The 22,320-nt window shown below is 54.7% G+C and overlaps 4 protein-coding genes across 4 annotated transcripts; 2 read left to right on the forward strand and 2 right to left on the reverse strand.

The window, feature by feature from the left end:
• Positions 1 to 533: 533 nt before the first annotated feature.
• On the forward strand, positions 534 to 1,281 carry HD553DRAFT_369312 (uncharacterized protein; the record flags this gene model as incomplete). Its single annotated transcript, XM_046184150.1, has 1 exon — positions 534 to 1,281. The coding sequence occupies exon 1, from the start codon at positions 655 to 657 to the stop codon at positions 1,279 to 1,281; it is 627 nt and encodes a 208-aa protein (XP_046037928.1). The 5' UTR covers positions 534 to 654.
• Positions 1,282 to 1,850: 569 nt separating this feature from the next.
• On the reverse strand, positions 1,851 to 2,298 carry HD553DRAFT_270094 (uncharacterized protein; the record flags this gene model as incomplete). Its single annotated transcript, XM_046177647.1, has 2 exons — positions 1,851 to 2,049; positions 2,111 to 2,298. The coding sequence occupies 2 exons, from the start codon at positions 2,296 to 2,298 to the stop codon at positions 1,851 to 1,853; spliced, it is 387 nt and encodes a 128-aa protein (XP_046037929.1).
• Positions 2,299 to 4,145: 1,847 nt separating this feature from the next.
• On the reverse strand, positions 4,146 to 8,264 carry HD553DRAFT_270103 (uncharacterized protein; the record flags this gene model as incomplete). The annotated part of the gene is made up of 7 exons (XM_046177648.1): positions 4,146 to 4,318; positions 4,390 to 4,518; positions 4,585 to 4,638; positions 4,701 to 7,130; positions 7,206 to 7,282; positions 7,397 to 7,656; positions 7,782 to 8,264. The coding sequence occupies 7 exons, from the start codon at positions 8,262 to 8,264 to the stop codon at positions 4,146 to 4,148; spliced, it is 3,606 nt and encodes a 1,201-aa protein (XP_046037930.1).
• A 10,602-nt stretch (positions 8,265 to 18,866) lies between these two features.
• HD553DRAFT_309192 (uncharacterized protein) lies at positions 18,867 to 22,070 on the forward strand. The gene is made up of 7 exons (XM_046179650.1): positions 18,867 to 19,070; positions 19,167 to 19,229; positions 19,372 to 19,653; positions 19,990 to 20,112; positions 20,243 to 20,328; positions 20,484 to 20,804; positions 21,669 to 22,070. Exons 1-7 carry the CDS (start codon positions 18,953 to 18,955, stop codon positions 21,981 to 21,983), a joined length of 1,308 nt encoding a protein of 435 aa, XP_046037931.1. The 5' UTR covers positions 18,867 to 18,952; the 3' UTR covers positions 21,984 to 22,070.
• The last annotated feature ends 250 nt before the right edge of the window (positions 22,071 to 22,320 follow it).

Here is a 22,320-nt window from a genome sequence, read left to right on the forward strand (position 1 = left end):
AAGCTTTTCTCATGGATTCATAGCTTGTGCGTTCGGCGAGTTTCCAGCGTATCTCGGTGCAGGCTCGAAGCCACTAAGTGACATTTTCGGAAACTGGCTAGGCAGCTCGCAATCCACGTACTTAATTCATTCAATCATCGATCGACGGTATCAGACTGTTCGAAATGCTGATCCCAACTGCTTGTGAAGCTCGTCACTTGAGCATGATATTGTGAAGGGGGCTAGCCTAAGGGTAGGCCATGGCAGCGTGACGAAAGACAACCCTTAGCACATGAAAGGAGAGTCATTGCTCCAGTCGATAGACGATGTTCGTGACTATAGAGATATCGGACAGAAGTGGTGGCACGATCTCCGCCGCCTGTTCCTCTCTGTATGCCTCTGATGCGGCAAGAGGCAAATCCAGCGTGCTATACACGTGATCTCGAGTGAAACGGAAAGTCCGCAGGGTGAAAAGACAAAGGAAAGCTATGCTTCTTGATCGAGGGGGAACATTGCCGGTGCTTCAAGCTGCTATTACTGGAACTGTATAAATGCATGTATCTATGTTGGGTACCGTGAGGTCTTACAGTATACTTCCGACAAAGACAAGCTTTGACTGATACGTCAACATCACCTCCTCAATCAAACCTTTTACACCTCAACTATCAACACACGATGGAGCAATCTTCGACGACTCCCCGTGATGGATCGATTAACCAAAGCTTCTTTGATATGAGCGTGAATACCTTCTTGGAGTCGCTCTCTCGATTGCTTTACGGGACTTCCGACGAGGGCAGCGGGGACGGCGCTTCGATATCTCAAGGGGAACCCCACGGATCTGGATTTGATGCCTCTTCAAAGTCTGCTGCCAACGAATCGAAAGGCAACCAGAACATCGCTAGAGAGCAAGAACACCCCGCCGAGCTGAACGCTACGTTTGCCACCTCTCCTGTCATTCTTAGACTTGTCGAAGCTTACCGAAAAGAACAGAAGCCTTGTTACATATCAGACACCTTGCGGCTACGCGTCTTTGGGAACCTCTGCAGATACAAAAATGCCTGCCAGCTGAAAGGTAGACCTCAACTCCCGTACCTAGATTTGCAGATCTTGACCGAAGCTTGGGTTGCCGTAACCTTGCCCTTGTCCCAAGAAGCTTTCGAGCTGTTTTGCGAGGAGCTCCTCAAGTGTCAGGCGGATTTAGATCCCAAAGATCGTGATCTGATCAGAAAAGGTCTTCAGCAATTCTGTGAGACTTCCAGGCAAACAGGACAGACCGCGGAGGTCAACGCTGATGTGCCGTAATGAACATGATATGTAGCAGACGCAAGTGTGGAATGGTATCGATAGCCATGTATCCTGATTAAATGCAGCTGTCAAGTCGTAATTTCAGTAGACATAATGCGAGTTTGGGTTTGTCTCCTTCAGGGCAGATCTCAAGGTCATTTTTAGGCCAATGGGTATCGAGCTTTGCTGCGCGGTTTCTTGTCTTTCATATTAGCTTACAATACATTGTCCCTGGACGAAGCACAAAATCATTTTACTTCTTTTCGACTCTGCCTTTAATATCCAATACCACTGATCCGACGACGCTGTTTGGCTTCAGTCGACCTCACTCGTACGGCATCCTCCTTGGCCTGATTTATCGCCTGTACCCATCGTTGCGCTTCTTTGGCCGAGGCAGCTCTGCAGTGGAATACTGATTGGCATTCGGCAGCGCTATCGAAGAAACGTCAGGTGCTTACTTCAAGGTTACGACGTCCTCTTTCCTGGATTCGCGATAATCCTTCTTGATCGAGAACACCGTTGGATCTCGTTTGGAAGCTTGCTTTGCCGTGATCTCATGGATCGGGAAAGGCTATGATCGCGCAGGCTTAGCAAACGTAGGAAGTCTTATGATGCTGTGATATCTGACATACCATCCGATAAAGATTCTTGGACTCGATCAGCACCAGGATATCGTTGCAGAGAACAACCTGAAGATTACGTCCGCTTTTGGCCTTGGCCACATCCCCTTCTTTGATCAGCTTCCTGTCTCCCAAGAATGCTGTGGGTGCCGTCAGATCAAGACGGCTGGAATGAAGTGATCGTCAGCAAGTGTGTATTGGTATGCGTCCCTGGGCAGAGGGCTTACCCTTGTCCGATCCAGAGCTCTTCTGATAGCACGCGCAGACGTTCGATATCTTCGGCTGTTCGAACCGTTTCATTGACGCTCGATAAAACCTCTTCGACGGCTTCTAGAGCGTTGGCGACTAGTCGTTGATCCTCCATACCCTCGGTATAGTTCAGGATCTGAGCGGTTATTATGAGCTTTTGACGCATGTTTGCGAGAATATCTCTTTGAACTCACTTGACGTAGAAGCAATGGATATCGTGTCAAGCGTTGCACTGAATTGGCTTGTCAGCTATGTGTGTGGATCCCGGTCTAACTGGTAAGGCTTACTTGGCTCGAGCAAGAAGCTGGACAGGTCCAGGCTGCGCACGCTGGTGTTCTCGGTCCGGATCGATTGTAGTAGCGATCCCACCTCCTGATTCGTTTCGCGCACAGATTGCAGAACGCGGATGCCTTGCGCTTGGTTGATGCAGTAAGGCTACAGATCCCAAGATCAGCATGTGGCGCTGGGATTTGGCATCGACTTCTTAGTCTGACCTTGTAGACGGAAACGGACGGAAGCTGGTTTGCAAAGATGTCGCCGATTTGATCGATGTAAAGCCTACAGGCTTTCTGGCGATCTTCCAGCGAGCTGAGCAGTGTCTGGAGAGTGTTTCTCACCGTGAACAACGTCCGGAACCGATTGATGCACGACCTGCTTACAGTGTTGAATAGCAGAATGTCCTCGATATTCGCAAAGATGCTCCCCAAAGTAGCGTCGTCAAGCAGCTTCAGAAGGGGCGTATAAAAAACCTAGAAGACGATACCATATTAGTCTGTCCTGGACATATCGGATACCACTCGGAAGCCTACGTTGACGATGAGTTGCAGATCGCGCAAATCTGGACGGCAAGCCATTTCGATTAGCTGTAGACTCGAAATCTACCTGACTTGTAACTCACAAGCACCCTCAGTAGCGATGAATTCGAATATGGTCTGAGCGCGGCGGTTCGGTCAGCGGAGAATTATGGTATCGAGGCAGTCAGGATGTATACCTCTTGATGCTTTCTCTCTTGTGGCGAGATATTCTTCAGCAATTCTGGATCTACCAGACTAGACCAGGTTGTAGGCCCGGACGGCTCCTCTGAACTTTGACCTTCTTCAACCCGAACGATACTGACAGGGCCGCTGATCGCAGGCGTCGTTCGCTTCTCTGCAGTTGACTGCGAGGTACCGGCACTGATCCTATTCACGAACCCGGCAAGTCTACCCTGACCTCCAGCAGAAAGCGGTACTCCTGACGAAGATGCGGAGGGAGAAGCGCGAACCGTAGAACCGAGTCCCGGCGAGCTAGGAGCCAGAGAAGCAGGGCGGGCATCACTCTGTGATCGAGCTCTTGACGCGACGTCCGCTGCTTTGGCAAGGTACGCTTCATATCTGTCGTATGCATCCGGACCGCCACCGACAGGGTCTATGTCACGGTCGTCGGGTCTCGGAGGAGGAGTTGGAGGGATGTCGGCAGTCGAGGCGGGAGACTTTGACGGTTCATCGCTGATTGGCGGCTGTGGAGGTGCTCGACGTCGCGGTTTCTTCGGTCCTGGTACGCCTGGCGGCGGTCGACGAACACTGAGACCCGCAGCCTGTAGGACGGCATTCCTCGCTTGTTCACGCTGATCCTTGGCTGCTTGCGACTCCTCGACGTGCTCGTCGTCGTCACTGTCGTCGAAATAGGACAGATAGCTGTCATCCGAGGAAGAGTTTCCGTCGTCGTCATCATCGCTTGCGATGTCCTCTTCATCCGCTTCGACGGGTGCCAGTGTACTCGTAAGCGTCTGTACGGGAACTTGATCGTTTTGGACAGGCAGTGCAGGCAGAAGGTCGGGAGCATTGTCTGAGGGCTTGGCTGCACGGCCGGGAAATAACAGGGCAAAATTCATGGTTGTATACGGAATGGGAACATGCAATACAAAAGATGGGCAACACATTATTCAGCCTGTGAACGAAGGAATAAGGACGTGAACACTCAGCATGCTTTCAGGGCCGCTGTAGGCCTCGTGGAACGAGCTGAAAGAAAGGACTAACTCAGTAGCTCCAGGTACGCAGCAGGCGCAATGAATATCATGCCGTCCTTTTCGACCTTCCACCAGTCGTTATCCGAAGTGTCTACGACGGTCAACTTGTCGCCCTCAGCGAACGGTAGCTCCTCGTCCGAGTTGCCCATATACGGGAAGGACGCTTGGGCTTGACGGGCTGGGAGGCGATGTGCGACCTCTGGTCAGACGTGCGAAGGGCTGGGTCTAGACAAGTTTACAGAAACTCACGCTTGATTTCCTCGACGTAGTTATTCGGGAACCAACCCGATTTGCCCTCCTGCAGGAGCATACCATACCACCATGGACTGCTCGAATCCTTGGCGGGGTGAGCCATCAGGACCATGTTCTCCTTGAAGGCTACAACAGATGATCGTCATGATCAGTGCGAGCGATAGCAAACAGTACGGTATTTCGACTACTCACAAAGGTCAACATCACGCTGGCCCTCGTAAGGGAAGACGGATCGGACACGGATGGCTACAGAAGCAAAAATGTAAGCGTCGGTAGACAGCGAGGTCAGAATCAGCTCGGGAACGTACTGGTGGCCATGTCAAACTCGGCGAGCTCGTCATCGTCGTCTCCCTTCGAGGTGTTTTGTGCGGGTTGTTCCATGGGCGGTTCCTCATCTTCAGCTACCGAAGGCATTGGGCTGGGCTCAGCGACAGCCTGAGGACCGGCATCAGCCGCAAGACCCGAGTACCAGTCGACAGACTGCCGGTGGTTTGCCTTTTGCTGACGGTCAGAGTCGTCTTCCACGGGCATGGAGCGAGCTACCGGCTCTTGGGGCGTCAAGCTGATATGAGGGGGAGGTGCAGCGTCACCGACGACCTTGCCAGAAATGGCTGATGCGGATCGGTCATTGGTGACCGCTTTGCGCAGACCTGCACCCATCTTGATGGCCGAGAGGAGACCACCTCGATCAGCAGGATCACCACCACCGAGCTTAGACAAGGCGGCCTTGTTGGCGACGGGAGCGGGAGACGAGGGCTTCGACGTGTCTCGCGAACCTGCACCACCGAAGAGCGATCGAGCGATAGCCTCGCGCTGCTTGCGGCTACCGGCGTAATCATCGTCATCGCTACTATCGCTGTCGTTGTCCTTTTCGTCGATGACATCCCATTCCTCGTCGTCGTGGACCGGGGCCTTGCGAGCCTGAGGTTGGGAGAAGGGTGCGGGCGAGCTACTCTGGGGCGTAAAAGCGGGCGGAGCGGGTGCTGGAGGTGGAGGAGGGGGAGGCGCGCTCTCATCCTCGACCGGAGCAGGAGAAGCCGACTTGGGCGTCTCGACCGGCTTTTGGGTAGCAGGTGGTCTGAAGAACGGGTTGAACCCACCTCCACCGCCGTTAGGAGCAGCGGGAGCGGCAGGTGAAGGAGATGACACCGCGGCCGATGCACCGCCACCTAGACGATGGAAGGGGTTTGTGCTGCTTGCAGTCTGCGTAACAGGAGGGCTCATGACAGCTGGAGGCGAAGCCACCGGCGTCTCAGCCTTTTGTTGAGCCTGACGACGCTGCATGATGGCCTCCTCCGCTCGCTGAGCCTCTTCTTCTTCCTCTTGCATCCGCTTGAGCCTGGCACGTCGCTCTTCCATGGCCTTCTGATGAGCCTGCTCCTGAGCTCGAAGCTCAGCATCAGCAGGATCCTCCTTGGGCGGAGCGGGAGCGGGAGGTGCGGCCTTGGGAACGGCCGACGAGCTAGGCGCAGCTCGAGGCTTGGGTGGGGGAGGCGCAGGAGCCTTCTTCATAGCGCTCTTGAGCGGTGTCGGAGGCGTCGGTACAGACGAAGGTGCAGCGGGAGGTTCAGGCGCACCTCCACCGGCCTGTTGCAACCTGGCCTTCCTCGCGGCCTCTCGTTCCTCTTGCTGCTTCTCCGCCTGCTTAGCCTTTTCCTCGGCCTCCTTCTTCTCCCTAGCCAGACGATCCTCGACGCTCTGGTCGACCGAACTCGAAGGCGTATCCTCCGGGGCGGCCATCCCCAAGGCTCGCATACGGGCAGCGAGACGTTCTTGAGCTTGTTGGCGGATAAAGGCGGTACGTTCTTCAGGGGTCATGCTCTTGGTCGAGGGGACGGCGGCACGAGCGCTGGTAGGTGCCGGAGGAGCGGGAGGAGGCGAGTGAACGGCGTCTCTGGGAGCGGCCGGGGTCGCTGGAGGGGTCCTGTCTCGAGGCGGGGGCGAGATGGGTCTTCGAGACGAGTACGAATCGTATTCACCCCGACTGCCTCGCCTTTCACGGCTGTTATCCCGGCTCCCCCTGCGGTAACGGTCATCGTCGAATCGATCCCTTCGCTCGTAATCCCTCTCCCGATCATAATCCCTATCCCTATACCTCCCGTACGTCTCGTTCCGCTTATCCCTCGCCCTGATCCCATCCCTGGCCTCTTGTCGCTTCCTGTCCTCGCGCTCCTCGATCTTCTTCTCGACCTCGGGCAAACGCTCGTGCATGAGGTGCAGAAGCTCTCGCTCCAACTTGCGCCTCTCTTCGTCCTTGTCGTCAGTACGTTTCCCACGGGAGACGTACTCGATATCGTCCTTGACCCTCCTGACCCGGTACTTGAGATCGTCGAGCTCTTGCTCGAGCCGCTCGTCTTCCTCGGTCCGTTCGGCAAAGTTGGCAGCGGTCCTGTCGAGGACCTTGCTAGAGTTTTCCAAGTCCCGGCGGATCGAACCGAGCTCCTCGTCCTTGTCCTCTCCTTCGTACCTAACCTGTTTACGATCCAGGTGACGCGCGCTGGACTTGTACCCCGTAGCTCGGCTATCGTCGTGCTTGTACACGCTGGCGTCCTTGGCAGGCTGTTTCCCTCCACGTTGAGCGGAGAAGGTGCCGGGGAGGTCGATAGACGGAGAAGCCCGGGCGGAGTTGTCGTTCTTGAGGAGATCTTTGACGAAATCGACCGTCGAGTCGATGTCCCGCATAGAGGGGGGGATCATCTCGGCAGGCAGCGTCTCGGGGATGTCGTTGCCGTTCAGGGCTGATCGGGTCAAAATGAGATGTCAGGTCAGTGTCGAGACGAGCTTGTAAGACCGTTTGTCGACGACTGGCCTACCTCGGTAGATCAAACCCATGGCCACGTGGAATTCCGGCAAGTTCAACTTGCCCCGATTATTGATATCCGACAAGTTCCTATATCACCAGAATCCACCAAACCCAGAACCAGATCAGCCTTTTCAGCTTCCCCCCTTCCGACCTGATATGCCACTCCTTTTTATGCGATAAGTCCACATCTGCGAGACTTACCAAATCTTCATCAAATCCTCCCTCCCCAAACCCGACTGCCCGAATACCTCCCCAGCCATGCTCCCCTCGATATACCCTCCCCCCTCCCCACCCGTCCACGCGCGGAAGATCTGGTCGTAGTCCTTTTTCTCTTGACGGCTCAGCGTCCAGGGGACTTTGGGGGTTGTAATAGAGGGGTTTGAGAGGAGGGATTGGAAGGTCTGAGGAAGGGGTTGGGAGAGGGGAGAGGCGAAGGAGGGGTGGCCGGTTGATGTGAAGGGCTAGGAGGTGAAGGGGGAGGATATGGGAAGTTGTCAGTTCTGGACGAGCTTTGGCGAGTATGATTTCGTCGTCCTTATCGGGAAGGCGATCTCGAGCTAGAGTTAAGACTGGAGACAAGACTCACCGAGCTGATGTTCGAAGGCATAAAACTAGCAGCCATCATCTGTAACCTAGGATCATGCGGCATCCCCGTCGGCTGAGCTTGCAATCCACCTCCCAATCCACCTCCTCCCATACCGCCGTATCCGGTGGGCTGTGATTGTAATCCACCTCCTCCGCCCATACCCCCGTACCCGGTGGGTTGGGAAGATAACCTCGATTGAAAGCCGGTCTGTTGAGGTTGCATGCCCATACCCATACCAGAGCTGGAAAATCCGGTTGGCTGGGAAGATAATCCGGACGGGTTGAATTGCGAGGAAGAAGGAGGAGCGGATAGGAATGAATAACCACCACCTCCACCTCCTGCGTTAGGAGTAGGGGTAGGACGTTGTTGCTGCTGCTGAGGTTGTTGAGGCTGGGGTTGTTGTTGCATGGACGGGAAACCGGTCCGTTGAGGTAACATTCCCATCCCCATTCCCATACCCATTCCTGTAGGTTGTTGTTGCATCCCACCCATCCCCATACCCATACCCATACCCGTCATACCGGTACCTTGCATACCCATCATCCCGGTCGGCTGGGATTGCATCCCCCCGAACCCGCCAGCACCCGGGAAACCTGTACGTTGTTGTTGCATGTACGAATTGTTGTTGGTGTTACCGGCGTTGTTGCCGTATTGGCCACCGTAGCCGGACATCGTGCTAGAGAGGTCGGCCTGATCTTTAGGTTGATACAGCCCTGATGGTCGAGGTCGACGTTACGGTATCGTGTACAGGGTAGGGTACACGATATGATAGGATCGACTCTGTTTCGATGTGCGATGTTGTTTGGGCCTATCGAGCTTGCTCTTGGATCAGCTCTCGCTTTGTACAACCGTTGAACAATAGAAGCAGATGACTCTGATAGATGATAGATGATAGAGCGAGTGTCAAGGGGTCGTTTCGTGTGATGTTACCGATGACGTAGAATGACGACGATGCATCTCCGTATGGGTCGGTGGTCGGCTGCTGCTACGTCACCATCTCCCAAGCCACCTTGGAGGTGCGCGACGCGTGAGAAAGCGACTCGCAACAACCACCCCCGACCAATGTGACATGTTTTGTGTTCTGATGAACGAATCCGTTGGGAGGAGTACGGGGGTCCGTGGACACGACGTAGGTGAGAACGTAGATGCCGCCGGACTCGACGACCTTGTTTGGAATAGGTCTGATGGTGGTGACATTGGAAGTCTCAAGTTTGACTTGAAAGTTTTGGTACACCAGCAAAGTTGCAGGCACATCGAATGAGCGACTGACAACCACCATATCCTATCGTCCGCCATCGATCGCAATTATAAGATAAGCATCCCGAATGGCATCACTTGCATGCTCGCATCAATCTTCATCACCTGAGCGTCTGAACGCTGAACGCTGGTTCGTTCGATCATCCTAGCCCGTAGTTTCCGTAATCTTTCGAGATTGACATGATGTTCCCTGATGCGCATTATTTTTAGCTGCACTACTGTTATTGTTCGATTTGTGGACGAAAGTGAATCTAATCCGATCGAAGGCGAACGTATCGAACGTATCAAGCCTGTGACTATTATAGGCGTCACGTGACGCGCGACCTACGGTGCGCGTCGCCTCGGGGTCTCGTTCGGAGACCCTCTCGGGGACCCTCTCGGAGACCTTTTAGGAGATGTTCTCGTAGGCGTCTAACTAGTACCTTGTAGTAGTTAGACATCCGTTATTACATCGCTATGCCTACCGTTACCTTTCCCCAGTCCCGCGACCTTATTACCCCAAGGCTCGGCAGGTCGGCTGCCAGGCCTTATAGAATAACGGATCACCAAAGGACCCCGGCTGGGAACGTGAAAGGGGGTAGTGATGGGATCCCGCTGCACATTGGTGCTAGCGGTAACCCTAGTGGTCCGGAGAGCCACCTCACTCTGGTAGGAGTGTTCTACCCGCAGGGGATTCCTGTGCAGGCAGTGATGATGGTAGATTCGGGGGCCACGGGTATGTTCATGGATCGGACGTTCGCGAGGATCCATAACTTTGATGTGATAGACCTAGAGAACCCTAGGACCGTCACGGTCATCGACGGAAGAGAGATAGTGGGTGGACAGATCACCCAGAAGGCACATGCTATTGTGCGGACAGGATTGCACCAAGAGAAGGCGGAGTTCTTCTTGACGGATTTGTGTGGGTACGCGGCGGTCCTCGGGATTACATGGCTACGACACCATAGCCCACACATCCAGTGGGATACAAATACAGTCACCTTCGCGGACGACTGTTTGAAGAAAGGATGCGTCAAGAAGGTAGAGGTAGTATGCTCCCCCGACGAGGTGGAGATAGAGACGCGGAATATCGATCCGCTGTCGAGAATGAAGGAGCCGATCACGGAGAATCTCGTGGTGGCCCAAATGCAGATGACGAGGGAGGATGAGGAGCGGGCCCGCAGGCCGGACCTGTGGGACTGGGACGTCAAGCCCACCGACTCGATTCAAAACGAACTCGATCCTCCCGAGTACATGGAGAAGCTGCGGGACGTTGTGCCGAAGAAGTACCATGAGTACCTCGGAGCGTTCTCCAAGACGAAGGCAGATTCGCTGCCTCCGAAGCGCTCGATCGATCATGCGATCGAGCTGAAGCCTGGAACAACTCCCACGTATGGGAAGTTGTACAACCATTCGCAGAAGGAGACGGACGCTCTCAAGGCGTGGTTGGCGGAGAATCAGGCGAAAGGGTTTATTCGACCCTCAAAATCCTCGTGTTCGAGTCCGGTACTGTTTGTACCGAAGAAAGGGGGCGAATTGAGGCTGTGTATTGATTACCGCCGCCTCAACGAAATTACCGAGAAGGACAGGACCCCCCTGCCGCTTATCTCGGCGACCTTAGATCGCCTACGGGGATCGAAGGTATATACGAAGATGGACCTGAGGGGAGCGTACAACCTCCTGAGGGTCAAAGAAGAGGATGTTTGGAAGACCGCGTTCACGACACGCTATGGTCTGTTCGAATGTCTCGTCATGCCATTCGGTTTGACAAACGCGCCGGCGACGTTCCAGCGCTGGATGAATCAGGTCTTCCAAGACATGTTAGACGTGTGTGTGGTCGTCTACTTAGACGACATATTGATTTACTCCGCCGATCAGGAGACACACGACGAGCACGTACGGGAAGTGCTGAGGAGGCTACAGGCGAATGGCCTGTACGCAAAGGCAGAGAAGTGTGAGTTCGACACGACGGCGACGGAGTTCTTGGGGTATGATATTGCCCCTACGGGGGTCAGCATGAACCCGTCGAAGGTGAAGTCGGTGTTGGAATGGGCGGCGCCTCGAAATATTCGAGGCCTGCAGTCGTTCTTGGGGTTCGCGAATTACTATCGCCGGTTCATACAGAACTACTCCAAGAAGATTCAAGGCATGACGGCCTTGACAAAGAAAGGGGTGAAGTACCACTGGCCGGAGTCAGCGGATGCTGCCTTCAAGGAGTTGAAGAAGGCGTTCACCGAGGCGCCCATCCTCGCTCACTACGACGAGGAGCGCCAGGTGGTACTGGAGACGGACGCATCGTCAGGTGCGATGGGAGCGGTGATGTCGCAGGTAGGGGACGACGGGAAACTACATCCCGTGGCGTTCATGTCGAAGAGCCTTACGCCGGCTCAACGAAACTACGACGTACACGATCGCGAGCTGCTCGCCATCGTGTACTGCTGCCAGATATGGCGGCACTACCTGGACGGGAAGTTCCCGGTGAGGATCCTTACGGATCACAAGAACCTGGAGTACTTCAAGAAGGACAAGATGTTGTCCCACCGACAAGCGAGGTGGTCTCAGTTGCTGAACCAAATCTCGTACACGTTGGAGTACAAGCCGGGGACAGAGAACGGGAAGGCTGACGCGCTCAGCAGGAGAGAGGAGTTGATGGAGGAGACGGAGCCCAAGCAGGCAGAGACCCTGTTGCGCCCCGTCAACGCAGACGCGCTGGTGGTCAGCGCAGCGACGGTACAACCCCCGTTGCGATTGTGCGGAACGATCCCCGTCATAGGGGATTGGTTCCTGAAAGCGTTGATCCCTGCGGGACAAGAAGATCCGGTCGCGAGAGACCTGATCAAGGGCGTCAAGGAGGGAACTTTGACGAATAGTCGGTACAGTCTGAGCCCGGGAGGCGCGCTCATGTACGACGGGCTGGTGTACGTTCCCGATGCGGGAAGCTTGAAGACGGAGCTCTTGAAGAGGCTCCATGATGGGAAGACCGCCGGACACTACGGGCGGGACAAGACGGAGGACCTGGTGAGTAGAGATTTCTACTGGCCGGGTATGAAGGCGTGGATTAGCCAGTACGTGGCTAGTTGCGACAAGTGTCAGAGGAATCGGAGGCCGAGGGCCAAACCAGTCGGTGAGCTGGCTCCCCTGAAAGCGGAGACGGAGCCCTACCAGTCGATCACGTGGGACCATATCACGGACCTACCTGAGTCGAGGGGTTCGAACGCGATCCTGGTGATCGTCGACCGCTTCAGCAAGCGGGCACATTTCGTGCCTTGTCGGAAGGACAACGACGCCAAGGTGTTGGCACAGATGTTCCTGCAGGAGTGGGTACGACTGCACGGGTTTCCCCGGCAGATCATCTCGGACAGGGGAACGCTGTTCACGTCGAGATTTTGGAGGGAGTTCTGTGAGTTGTCCGGTGTCGAGCCTAGTTATTCGACCGCCTTCCATCCCCAGACGGATGGTCAGACGGAGCGCAGTAACTCGACGCTCGAACAGTACCTGCGGACGTACGTCAATTACCAGCAGGACGACTGGACCGATTTGTTGCCCATGGCGGAGTTCGCCTACAACAATTCGAAGCACTCGGCGATCGGTATGTCGCCGTTCATGGCATCGGAAGGGCGGGAGCACGCCGTCGAACTCCCCATGCCCATCGCCAAGGATTCGGCTGTGGAGTCGATACAGGAGTACAGAGAGCGGATGAACAACATCTGGGAGTCTGTTAATGTCGCGCTGAGACAGGCCAGGGAGGATATGGCGAAGTACGCGAATCGGAAGCGTACGGCGGTACCGGATGAGGGGTACAATGTTGGCGACATGGTGATGTTGTCGTCGGCTCACGTCAATACCGTGAGGCCGAACAAGAAGTTGGAGTGGAAGACCTACGGCCCGTTCAAGATCACGGAGGTCGTAGGAGAAGGTCGCATGGCGCGACGTTTGGAATTGACACCGGGGATGCGTAGAATCCACCCGGTGTTTCATGTCTCGCTGCTCATCCCGTACAAGCCGAACGAGCTTCCTGGGAGAGCAGTGGACCCACCCCCTGAGCCAGAGGTGCTGGACACCGGGGATTTGGGGTGGGTGGTATCGGAAATCGTACACTCCAAGGAGTTGCGTTCAACGCGCGCTGGGCGTAGGACCCAGTACTACGTGCGCTTTGAGGGGTACGGGGACGAGCACAACGAGTGGGTTAGCCCCTCGGATTTCCACCACAACGACACGCTGGTGCTGGAATTCCATAAGCGACACCCTGAGTTGCCGGTACCGGGCCGCCAAGAGTACGGCGATGCCTGATGCGTTCGGAGCTCGCATCTAGGAGGGGGATCCTATTATAGGCGTCACGTGACGCGCGATCTACGGTGCGCGTCGCCTCGGGGTCTCGTTCGGAGACCCTCTCGGGGACCCTCTCGGAGACCTTTTAGGAGATGTTCTCGTAGGCGTCTAACTAGTACCTTGTAGTAGTTAGACATCCGTTATTACATCGCTATGCCTACCGTTACTGTTATAGTATCCGCGGTACGCGTATCAAACATCCGCGTCGGGTAGTTTTACAGGGACCTCCGATGGGAGTTCCCGTACGGAGTATATCTAGAACACCCCCTATGTGTTTACTGTAATGTAGTACTAGTTGTACTACATCCGTTATTACATCCATTACCTTACCCTTACCTTCTAGTCCCGTGTGATACTATTCCAGGCTTGCAGGCAAGCCTAATAGAATAACGGATCTACAAATTTCACCCCGACTAGAAACCCCTACGCGATGAACACTTCGTTCACCCAGTGTTTTCGTCCCGATGGGACCCCCCAAGGAATCCCGCCAGGGATCTCGCCTGTGCTGTCCGAGGATGGACAAAGCCAGCAGGTGGATGGGGAGGGAAGGTTTTTGTGGTTGCAAACGACGGACTCCGGAACGGAGACCACCGCAAACGAATTGCGTGTGTTTGCCAACCAGCAACCTCAAACGCAGGCCACGCCGGCCAACAACATGGGAGCGGTCCCCCCACAAGTGGTACCAACCTCTCCTGCGAGCAATCCCGCAGCCACCCCAGCTCCCGTTGCCGCCGCGCCGGACTTGAATACCCTCTTTCAACTGATGGCCAACATGCAAGTCCAGGTGCTGGAGTTGGCGAGGGCAAGGGAGTCGCGGTCGTCGTCGGACGAGGCCCGGGCCAAACTGTTTAAGTTTGGAACGCCGGACAAGTTCGATGGCAGCAAGAAGGAGAAGGTCCGAGGGTTCCTGGACCAATGCAACCGGGAATTCGAGGTCAAACCGGGCGTCTACGTTACCGACCGCCTGAAGATGATGTACGCGGAGTCGTACATGGAAGGACAGGCCGCCGATTGGGCCCGGGAGTACTCCACGGGTCGAGTGCCGGCTACCTGGGAGCAGTTCGAACAACTGCTCATCTCCACTTATGGTGGAGGACGAAACATCGCAGCAACTGAGGCCGAATTAGTTCACTTAAGGCAGGGCACCAAGAGCCTCGCGACGTACATCACCGAGTACAACGACCTCTTGGCCCTCCTCCCCAACGTCTGCGAATACTCTCGCCGGATGCTGTTCAGGGCCAACCTGAACCAAGCGTTCAAAGACGCCATCGTCCCTATGCCGGGCCAAGAAACAATGACCTTGGCGGAATTCCAAATGGAATGCCGCCGGTACGAAGATCAGGCGGATGCCAGAAGGCATGCGTCCTCGGGAAACCGCTACCACTCGGGCGGTAACCGACAAGCGAGCAACCACTCCGCTCCCCGCAACCCCGTTGTGGTCAATACTACCGTTGCGACTCCTACCCCCGCCGCCAACGCTTCCACCGCTGCCCCCATGGAACTCGACGCGGGCAGGATGAGGCGGAACGACCCCTGCTACCGGTGTTTCCAACACGGCCATGTAGCCGTCAACTGTCCCAATCAGAGGGTCCCTGCCCCTGCTTGGTTCAAGGGTAGGAACAACGGGCGGATGAACGTCTCTGGTGCCCGGGTGCAACCCGTCGAGACCGTCCCGGAGGGAGGTTGGGAAGCCGAGCTCGCGAGGCAGAACGGAGAGCAGCCTTTGCTCTGGACCCCGACTGATTAGACGTACGGTTGTGTTGTTATTGGCTCATCATTTGTTGTACCCCCACGGCAGGCCCGGCGGGGATGTTTTTATCACCATTCACTTTTTCAAGCACCCGACTTCACAGTGACTACGAGAGATACACTCACCAAAGTATACGCCATCAAAAGGTAACTGTACAAGAAGTACAATACGAAACATGTCCCTCGCGAGGAGTAAACGCATACTACTGAAGAACACAACCTGAAACGAGTCCCTCGCGAGGAGTAAACGCACGAGTCCCTGGCGAGGAGTAAAACGCACAAGTCCCTCGCGAGGAGTAAACGCACGAAGAGAGGAGAAGATGAAGTCGGGGTTCTATTATGGTATATCGAAAATACAAGAGAAAAAGATACCCCGACGTAAAAACAGCCCGGAGAATACAAACACGACGAAACTCCAAAAAGACCCGAAAACCCCTCACTCGTCGCCTTCCGAAGCGGGGACGACCTTCTTCTTCTTCTTCTTGCCGGCGGCGGGATTCGGCGTCGGGGACGGAGGAGGGGAAGGCGTAGGGGTGCGGAGGACGTCGGCGTCGTACTCCTCGCCGACCGGTCCGTCAGCAGCGACGGGGGGTTCTCCAACATCCTCACCATGCCCTTCGAAGAGGAAGTCCCGGTAGGACTTGTCCTCGTCCCACGCGTCACGATCGGGGATGGTGACGGTCCCGTTCTCGTTGGCGACGTACGGGTGCTTTCGGCACCACGACAGGAAGTACCTCTTGCGGTACTGGTCCTTGACAGCGAGCCAGGCGGGATAGCATCGGGTCTCTACAAGACAATCGGTCTTGTTCGAGAGAAGGGGAAGAACCTACGCGAAAGGCGAACGTTAACTCCGAGGCAGATCCCCGCCGGGGGTTCAAATCGGAGCGACTGCTTACCATGAGCTTCATGATCCTCTGAAATTCGTCCGCGACGGCGATAGCAACCGGATTGGGGACGTTGGGGATCGTAAGGACCTCACACGCCGCCTGGTACCGGGTGCGGATACCGTAGGCCGGATTGAAAACCGTCATGAAGGTGGACGGCAAAGGGGCGCACTTGATGTTAGTTCCCCGGCAAGGGAAGCAGGAACTCCCCTGTCCAGAGGATTTCCCCGCGTCCGGTAGAGGGTGACGGCAAAAGAAGATGCCTTCGAACTCCATCACGTTGTACCACCCTTTGACCCCATCCTCGACGTAACCGGGAACCGAGTTTTCGGCGGAGAGGTGGAAGCGGTCCTCGTGACCGAAACAGTTGAGGCAGCACCACTTCCAGCCACCACGGTACTGAGCCTACGTACGCACGATTGGAATCAGCATACGACAACCCCACCGGAGAGAATAAAAGAAAAGAACAATACATACCATCAAACCGTCGAACCCCGCAACGTTTCCCTCCTTCCACAACTTCTTGAGGGAAGGGATGGAAGGACTATCGGCCAAGAAGGCCACGCGAGCAAGTTCTTCGGACCGAACCTGCCCCTCTGAAGGAGCGACCGACATATTAGCCACAGCGGACCCCACCCAGACGGATACCACTCACTCTCGTCGGCGGACTTGGTCTTGGGGTATACGAAACCCCTGCCCCGATCCTGCTCGAGCTTCGACGTCCCTTTCGGAGTCGACGGGGAGTACGGCTTATCGCCGTGGTTCTTGGAAGTCTTGGGAGTGGGAGGCATGTCGAATGGAATAGAAAGGTAGATGGGGGATAGATAGCGTAGGAAGGGAAAGTGAGTAGTAGCGAAAGGACACCTACGACTTACTCCCCACCTCGCAAACGCGAACGCGAACCCCTTTATACCCTACATCCCTGCTGCTACGGCGGCCCAAACAAAAGAAGAGTTGCGATACTAGCAAAGAGAGCAACTAGAACAATACTATTGCTATGGATATGGGCATATGGAGAGAGGGTATCGTACAACAACAGCGGTATAGACGTCAACATCAACGGCGGTCTCCTTTGTTTACACCTCCCGAACAATGAGTCGGACATGCGCCCATACGGATGTCCGCGCCAGGACAAAGAAAGGAACAACAAACGAGACGCGCCCCATCGGGCCCGAAATTCGGGTACCCTGTGAAACAGGTAGACGTGTGTAAGCGACGAACGCTTACCGGTGGGAAGGGCAAAAGGAGAGAACAAAGGCGCCTACATGAAACACGACCGGCGCTGGCCGATCTGGAATCTCGGCCTAGGGGGGGGATCCTGTTATAGTATCCGCGGTACGCGTATCAAACATCCGCGTCGGGTAGTTTTACAGGGACCTCCGATGGGAGTTCCCGTACGGAGTATATCTAGAACACCCCCTATGTGTTTACTGTAATGTAGTACTAGTTGTACTACATCCGTTATTACATCCATTACCTTACCCTTACCTTCTAGTCCCGTGTGATACTATTCCAGGCTTGCAGGCAAGCCTAATAGTTACCTTTCCCCAGTCCCGCGACCTTATTACCCCAAGGCTCGGCAGGTCGGCTGCCAGGCCTTATAGTGACCGTATAAATAACAAATAAACAAGCCACAAATGCGAATCGCATCGAGACGCTACTGTATAACGCCGGACCGACCTTGATACTGTACATACTACTGCATCCCCTCGACACCCTATACGGTCAGGAGGATGTTCGTCCTACAAAAAAACTGCCTTACTGTGTGCTTCGGCAACAATGATACCGAATATATTGACGGGAGTTCCGTTTTGCCGTTCGACTGAGCGTACAGTAGAGGACGAGATTAAGATTGGGTCGGTGGTTTGGAAGCCTGAGCGAAGCGAAGCGAAGAGGGCGGACGGGACTTTACACTGCACGGTACTATACTGCGATGTCGTACAATATCAGTTTTGTAGGGTGAGAGAGTGAGGGTGTTGAGGCTAGACCTTGAGGTCGGTTGGACCGGAGGGTTGTTCGAGAGCGGATGACCGTCTAAACGGCAAACAATCTCCGGTCCTTATCAATTGTTCTTCTTATTCCATGCAGATGCGAAAGGGGACATGAAATGACCAGGAGATCAGGAGGTATTCTGTTCCTCCTGCAGACATATACATGTATCGGGCGAGATCGACCTAGTTTGAGCAGACGGGGTGAGCGTGGGGATCGATCGTATCGGAGTGATCAGGTTTTTTGTAGAGACGGCTGAGCACGCGATATGTTTATAGGAACGATCAGGATACAGATTCCCGAGCATACAAGTTACTGTAATGTAATGTGCGTGATTTGTGAGCTCTTTGGAAGATCGATACGATCGATCCCGGCGCTGCTGCAAAGATCTGGAATCCTGAATTTAGTTTCTCAAGGCAAGGTGTTGGGAATGGGTTGCGGGGATGCGCTCCTGTTCGTCTGCTGTGCAACGAAAACTGGTGAAGGATACAGTAGTGGTGGTGGTGCCGTGAATAGCGGCCTTTCTGAACTGGATCGGTTTACGAAATGCATATTGTGAGCGGACGAGAGTCTTCTGTTCCTCTTTTCTCCAGTGACATCGGTTCTCTCGAATAAATCATGGCAGAAAGGCTAGCGTCTTGTTCCTTGTGCGCCGAGCTCTTCGGCGCACAGGCATCATTTTATCGATAACAATTATTATCTCATGAGTTCATGTTTTTTATGATCGCTTGAATCAACAACCTAATGAAGAGCGACGGATATGAAACGAGGCCACGAGGTCGGAGTGCCGAGTGCGTGTTTCAACTACAAGTACTAGAGGTGTTTGTATACGCGTCGCCCCCCTCTCTCTTTGCCGGCTGCCGGTTACTCTCCATCGCCCGATCGGACTGCCAAGAGGGAAAATGGTTCAACCTCCTCCTCCTAGCCTCCTGATCACAACCTCTTATCTCAGGATCATCGTCACCTCACTCACACATCAGACACATGACGTTCTCGACAACGACAGTAGTAACGGAAGACCTAGCCATGTCTTCGTCTGCTACTATCGCCGCGCGGTGGTGGTCTGGTAAAGAATCACTCTTTCCGTGGATACCTAAACCGGGTGAGTCGCACGCCGTCCCGCGGGACTTGAGCTTTCAGCGTGTTGAATACCGTGCTGATTATAATAATAATGTGATATCTCTATCAATAATAATAGTGAAACTCTTGATCCTCTTGATCTTCGTACTGAACGCTAAATCATGGCCGTTCGTCTGGCACGGCAAGTCCCCTCTCATCTCTCTCTCTCTCTCTCTTTCATCTAACACCATTCTTCATCAATTCATCAAGCGCTGACCTCTTGTGATCTCTTTGTTCTCTCGTTCGTACCCACATTCGTATACGTGGCTTCTCACACCCAACAGTCAAAGTCTGGTACCCAGCCATCCTCGCACACTATAAAGCCCGGAGGTACGGCTTGAAGGACTATTACCGGAGACTCCAGATCGGGCTCCCGGGTGCGCTTTCCAGCAACTCTACATCCACATCCACATCCACGTCCATATCCTCGAAAGCTGCAGATGAAGTCGATACCGGAAGCTTGCCACCGAAAGTACAACGGGCGTTGGATTTGGGGAGGAAACACAAGTTTGAACATCCGTTGGGGGTCAAGAGTACGAGGAGGTATTCGGCTGGGTTTGATGATTGTGAGTACCGACTTGCTTTTAGCTTCTACGACGGCGGGTTTTGTTTTGTCTGGCTGCGAGGGCTTTGGCTGGCTGGCGATGCGGGTGGTGCTCGTGGTGCTCGTGGTGTTCGCCGAGTTGTTAACCTGACGAGAAGAGCAGAACCAGGGTTGGCTGATCCCTCGTGTTATTTCTCTTATTATCTCAATATCCTCGCTTCGGATCTTTCCCGGGACGACACCCGACACCTGACGATCTTGAACCTCACTCCACCTGATCGAACTTCGACCTCACTCGACTGACTCATCCCGGATCAAATTCCTCTTTGTTCCTCTTTGTTACTCGGACTCTGAACAGGCGACTACAACTACCACCTCTCCAACTCTTCATACGCCAAGAACCTCGATTCGGCCCGCATGTCGGCGTGTATCGAGTTGTTCTCGCCGTTGTTCGCTCCGGGCGGGTGGATGGCTTTGGGCGGTGAGTCCTCGTCGGGGTTTCGTCCTTGGCTCCTGTTGTCGTTGTCGTTGTCGGCGGAAGAGACGGAGCGAGAGGAAAGAAAGGAGGAGCTGATTCTAAATCTGGTCCGGGGTTGATTGGGGGGTTTTAGCCGCGCATTATCATTATATCAAGGAGATCCCGATGTTTGCCGATTATGAGATCCAGCTGAGTATCGGCGGGTTCGAGGACAAGTGGGTGAGTCCATGCGTCCTCATCGGAGGATCTTTTGGTCACTCGTCGTATTGTGGCCGTTACGTCACGGGGCAAAATACGTAACGGGAAAGTCGGACAAAGACGCTGATTTATACCATGGGCATTTTTTCCTCTACGACGCCGGTGGTGGGATGTAGATCTACCTGGTTGGAGAGTTCGTAACTTACCCCAAGGGTCAAGGCAAGAACAAGAACAAGAGATCGAAATCGAATTCGGGCGGGACGAGACCTTCACCGGAGAGCCCCGCTGCTATTACAACCACCAGCGCCACCACCACCAACGCCTCTGAACCGAACGGAAATTCCGAAACCGACGAAAGAACATCTCTGGAGAAAGAGATCGTCCGCCGAAAACTCTCCGAGGCGAACCGGGATACCCCGAGGGAAGACGGCGGGGTGTTGAACTGTTTCAGCGTGTCGGTCTATTGTTTCAAGTTGGGGAGGTTGACTGTGCCGCCGGTGAGTTCACGTTTTATCAGGTTAGGGGTTTGTTTGGCGTTGGGCTTTCGGGAGTCTTGGGTTCTTCGTATGGCGGGTCGGTGCCTGGAGTATCTGGAAGAGCCGCGGTATCGGGGCACTCTGGCAAGGATCGGGGGATGTCTGAGATGCGGGATATCGGTCTTGGGTTGAGTCCGAAGTTTCGATAAGGAATTTCCGGACAATAACCAAGACGCAGAAGGACGAAAAAAAAGCTCGCGGGGGCACGATGAGGACGTGCAAGCGAGCGTCAAGCCTCGATATCGCTCGAAAGCTAGCCAAACGTCAAAGGCGGGTCTTGCGGACAAGGCTAAAAGACAAGGGGATCGAGGACGATCGCGTTCGATGTTAACGGTCGCACAAGATGCGGGGTGAACAGTCAGGTCTCAAGGTCAACGTCCAAGAGCACGATATGAATAGCGATGGGAAGAGGGCAGGAAGACGTGACGTGCAACTACAAGGAAACCGGATGTGGATGGGATCTAGGGAAGCATGAATTCGGGAGTGATTGGGAGACTCAGGGTAGGCGGAGAGTCTTTGTGAAAGGCACGAACAGATCGGTCCGAGGCCGGGCGAGGGTAGAGGAGTCGCTGGAGGACTGGCAAGGTAGACGGGGAGGAAGGCAGCGAGAAGGGGCCAGAATTTGGTGTGTTCGGGCGGGAGGATCGTGTGACTCGCCCGGTGCAGATCGTCGAGTACCCTGCAGACGGAAATCAGAGCCCAGAAGCAGACCGACATAGGAATGGAGTCGAATTTGAGTTCGACGAATAATTAAAAGGCCTAAGCTGACTGGAACCCTCGGTATTCGTTCCTCGCTTCGCCCCACATCTCACTCCGCTCTCACAGCGCGTCGCCCTCTCCTTTTGCGGATACGGTGACGCCTCCAACTGGGCTCGCGCCCAAGACATGCTCTTGAACACCCCTGACCGTGGTCGGAAATGGCTCCAGGGAGGTTGGAAGGACGAACCCTCGCCTGTCGGGGCCGAGTGGGATGTCAACGTGGACACGGATTCGGACGCGAACGCTAGCGAGGCGGGTAGCAGAGGTAGCAAAGAGGAGAATAAGAACGAGGTGTACAGGCGTGGGCGGGAAGAAGGAGCTCGGTTGAAAGCGGGTCTGGATGGGCTGAGACAGGTCGTGGGGAGCGTCAGGAAGGTTTAGATGAGGCAGAATTTTCTATCGATGTAAAACAGGATAGCCAACGCAGAGGATAGGATGCACACAACTATAGAGAGTGCTGTTATTGATCGTATGCCCATGGTCTCGGCTCCGAAATGTGCTTGAGGACCGCCGTCAAGTCCGCGGGCTTCACATCTGTCGATCGTGATACCGCTACCAATCCTGCCAGGCTTCTTCACCCTGACTGTGGTTTTGGTGCAAGATCACTGGACTGGCATAGCCTACGTGAAACTCAAGCATGTTCTTCGCTCGTCCCGCCTTGTGGAAGGTATTGGTGTGAACAAAGTGTACCGGACGCATCCTTATATCCCCTGAGGTC

Source organism: Filobasidium floriforme, assembly GCF_021052385.1.
Source record: "Filobasidium floriforme strain CBS 6241 chromosome Unknown HD553scaffold_7, whole genome shotgun sequence".
Classification (NCBI taxonomy): Eukaryota; Fungi; Basidiomycota; class Tremellomycetes; order Filobasidiales; family Filobasidiaceae; genus Filobasidium; species Filobasidium floriforme.

Bases quoted from the DNA above. Each gene is read 5' to 3' on its own strand.
- HD553DRAFT_309192 (XM_046179650.1), top strand. From the start codon at position 18,953: ATGACGTTCTCGACAACGACAGTAGTAACGGAAGACCTAGCCATGTCT. The intron at 19,654-19,989 runs GTGAGTACCGAC...GACTCTGAACAG, and splicing joins TTCGGCTGGGTTTGATGATT to GCGACTACAACTACCACCTC. The intron at 20,329-20,483 runs GTGAGTCCATGC...GGTGGGATGTAG, and splicing joins GCGGGTTCGAGGACAAGTGG to ATCTACCTGGTTGGAGAGTT.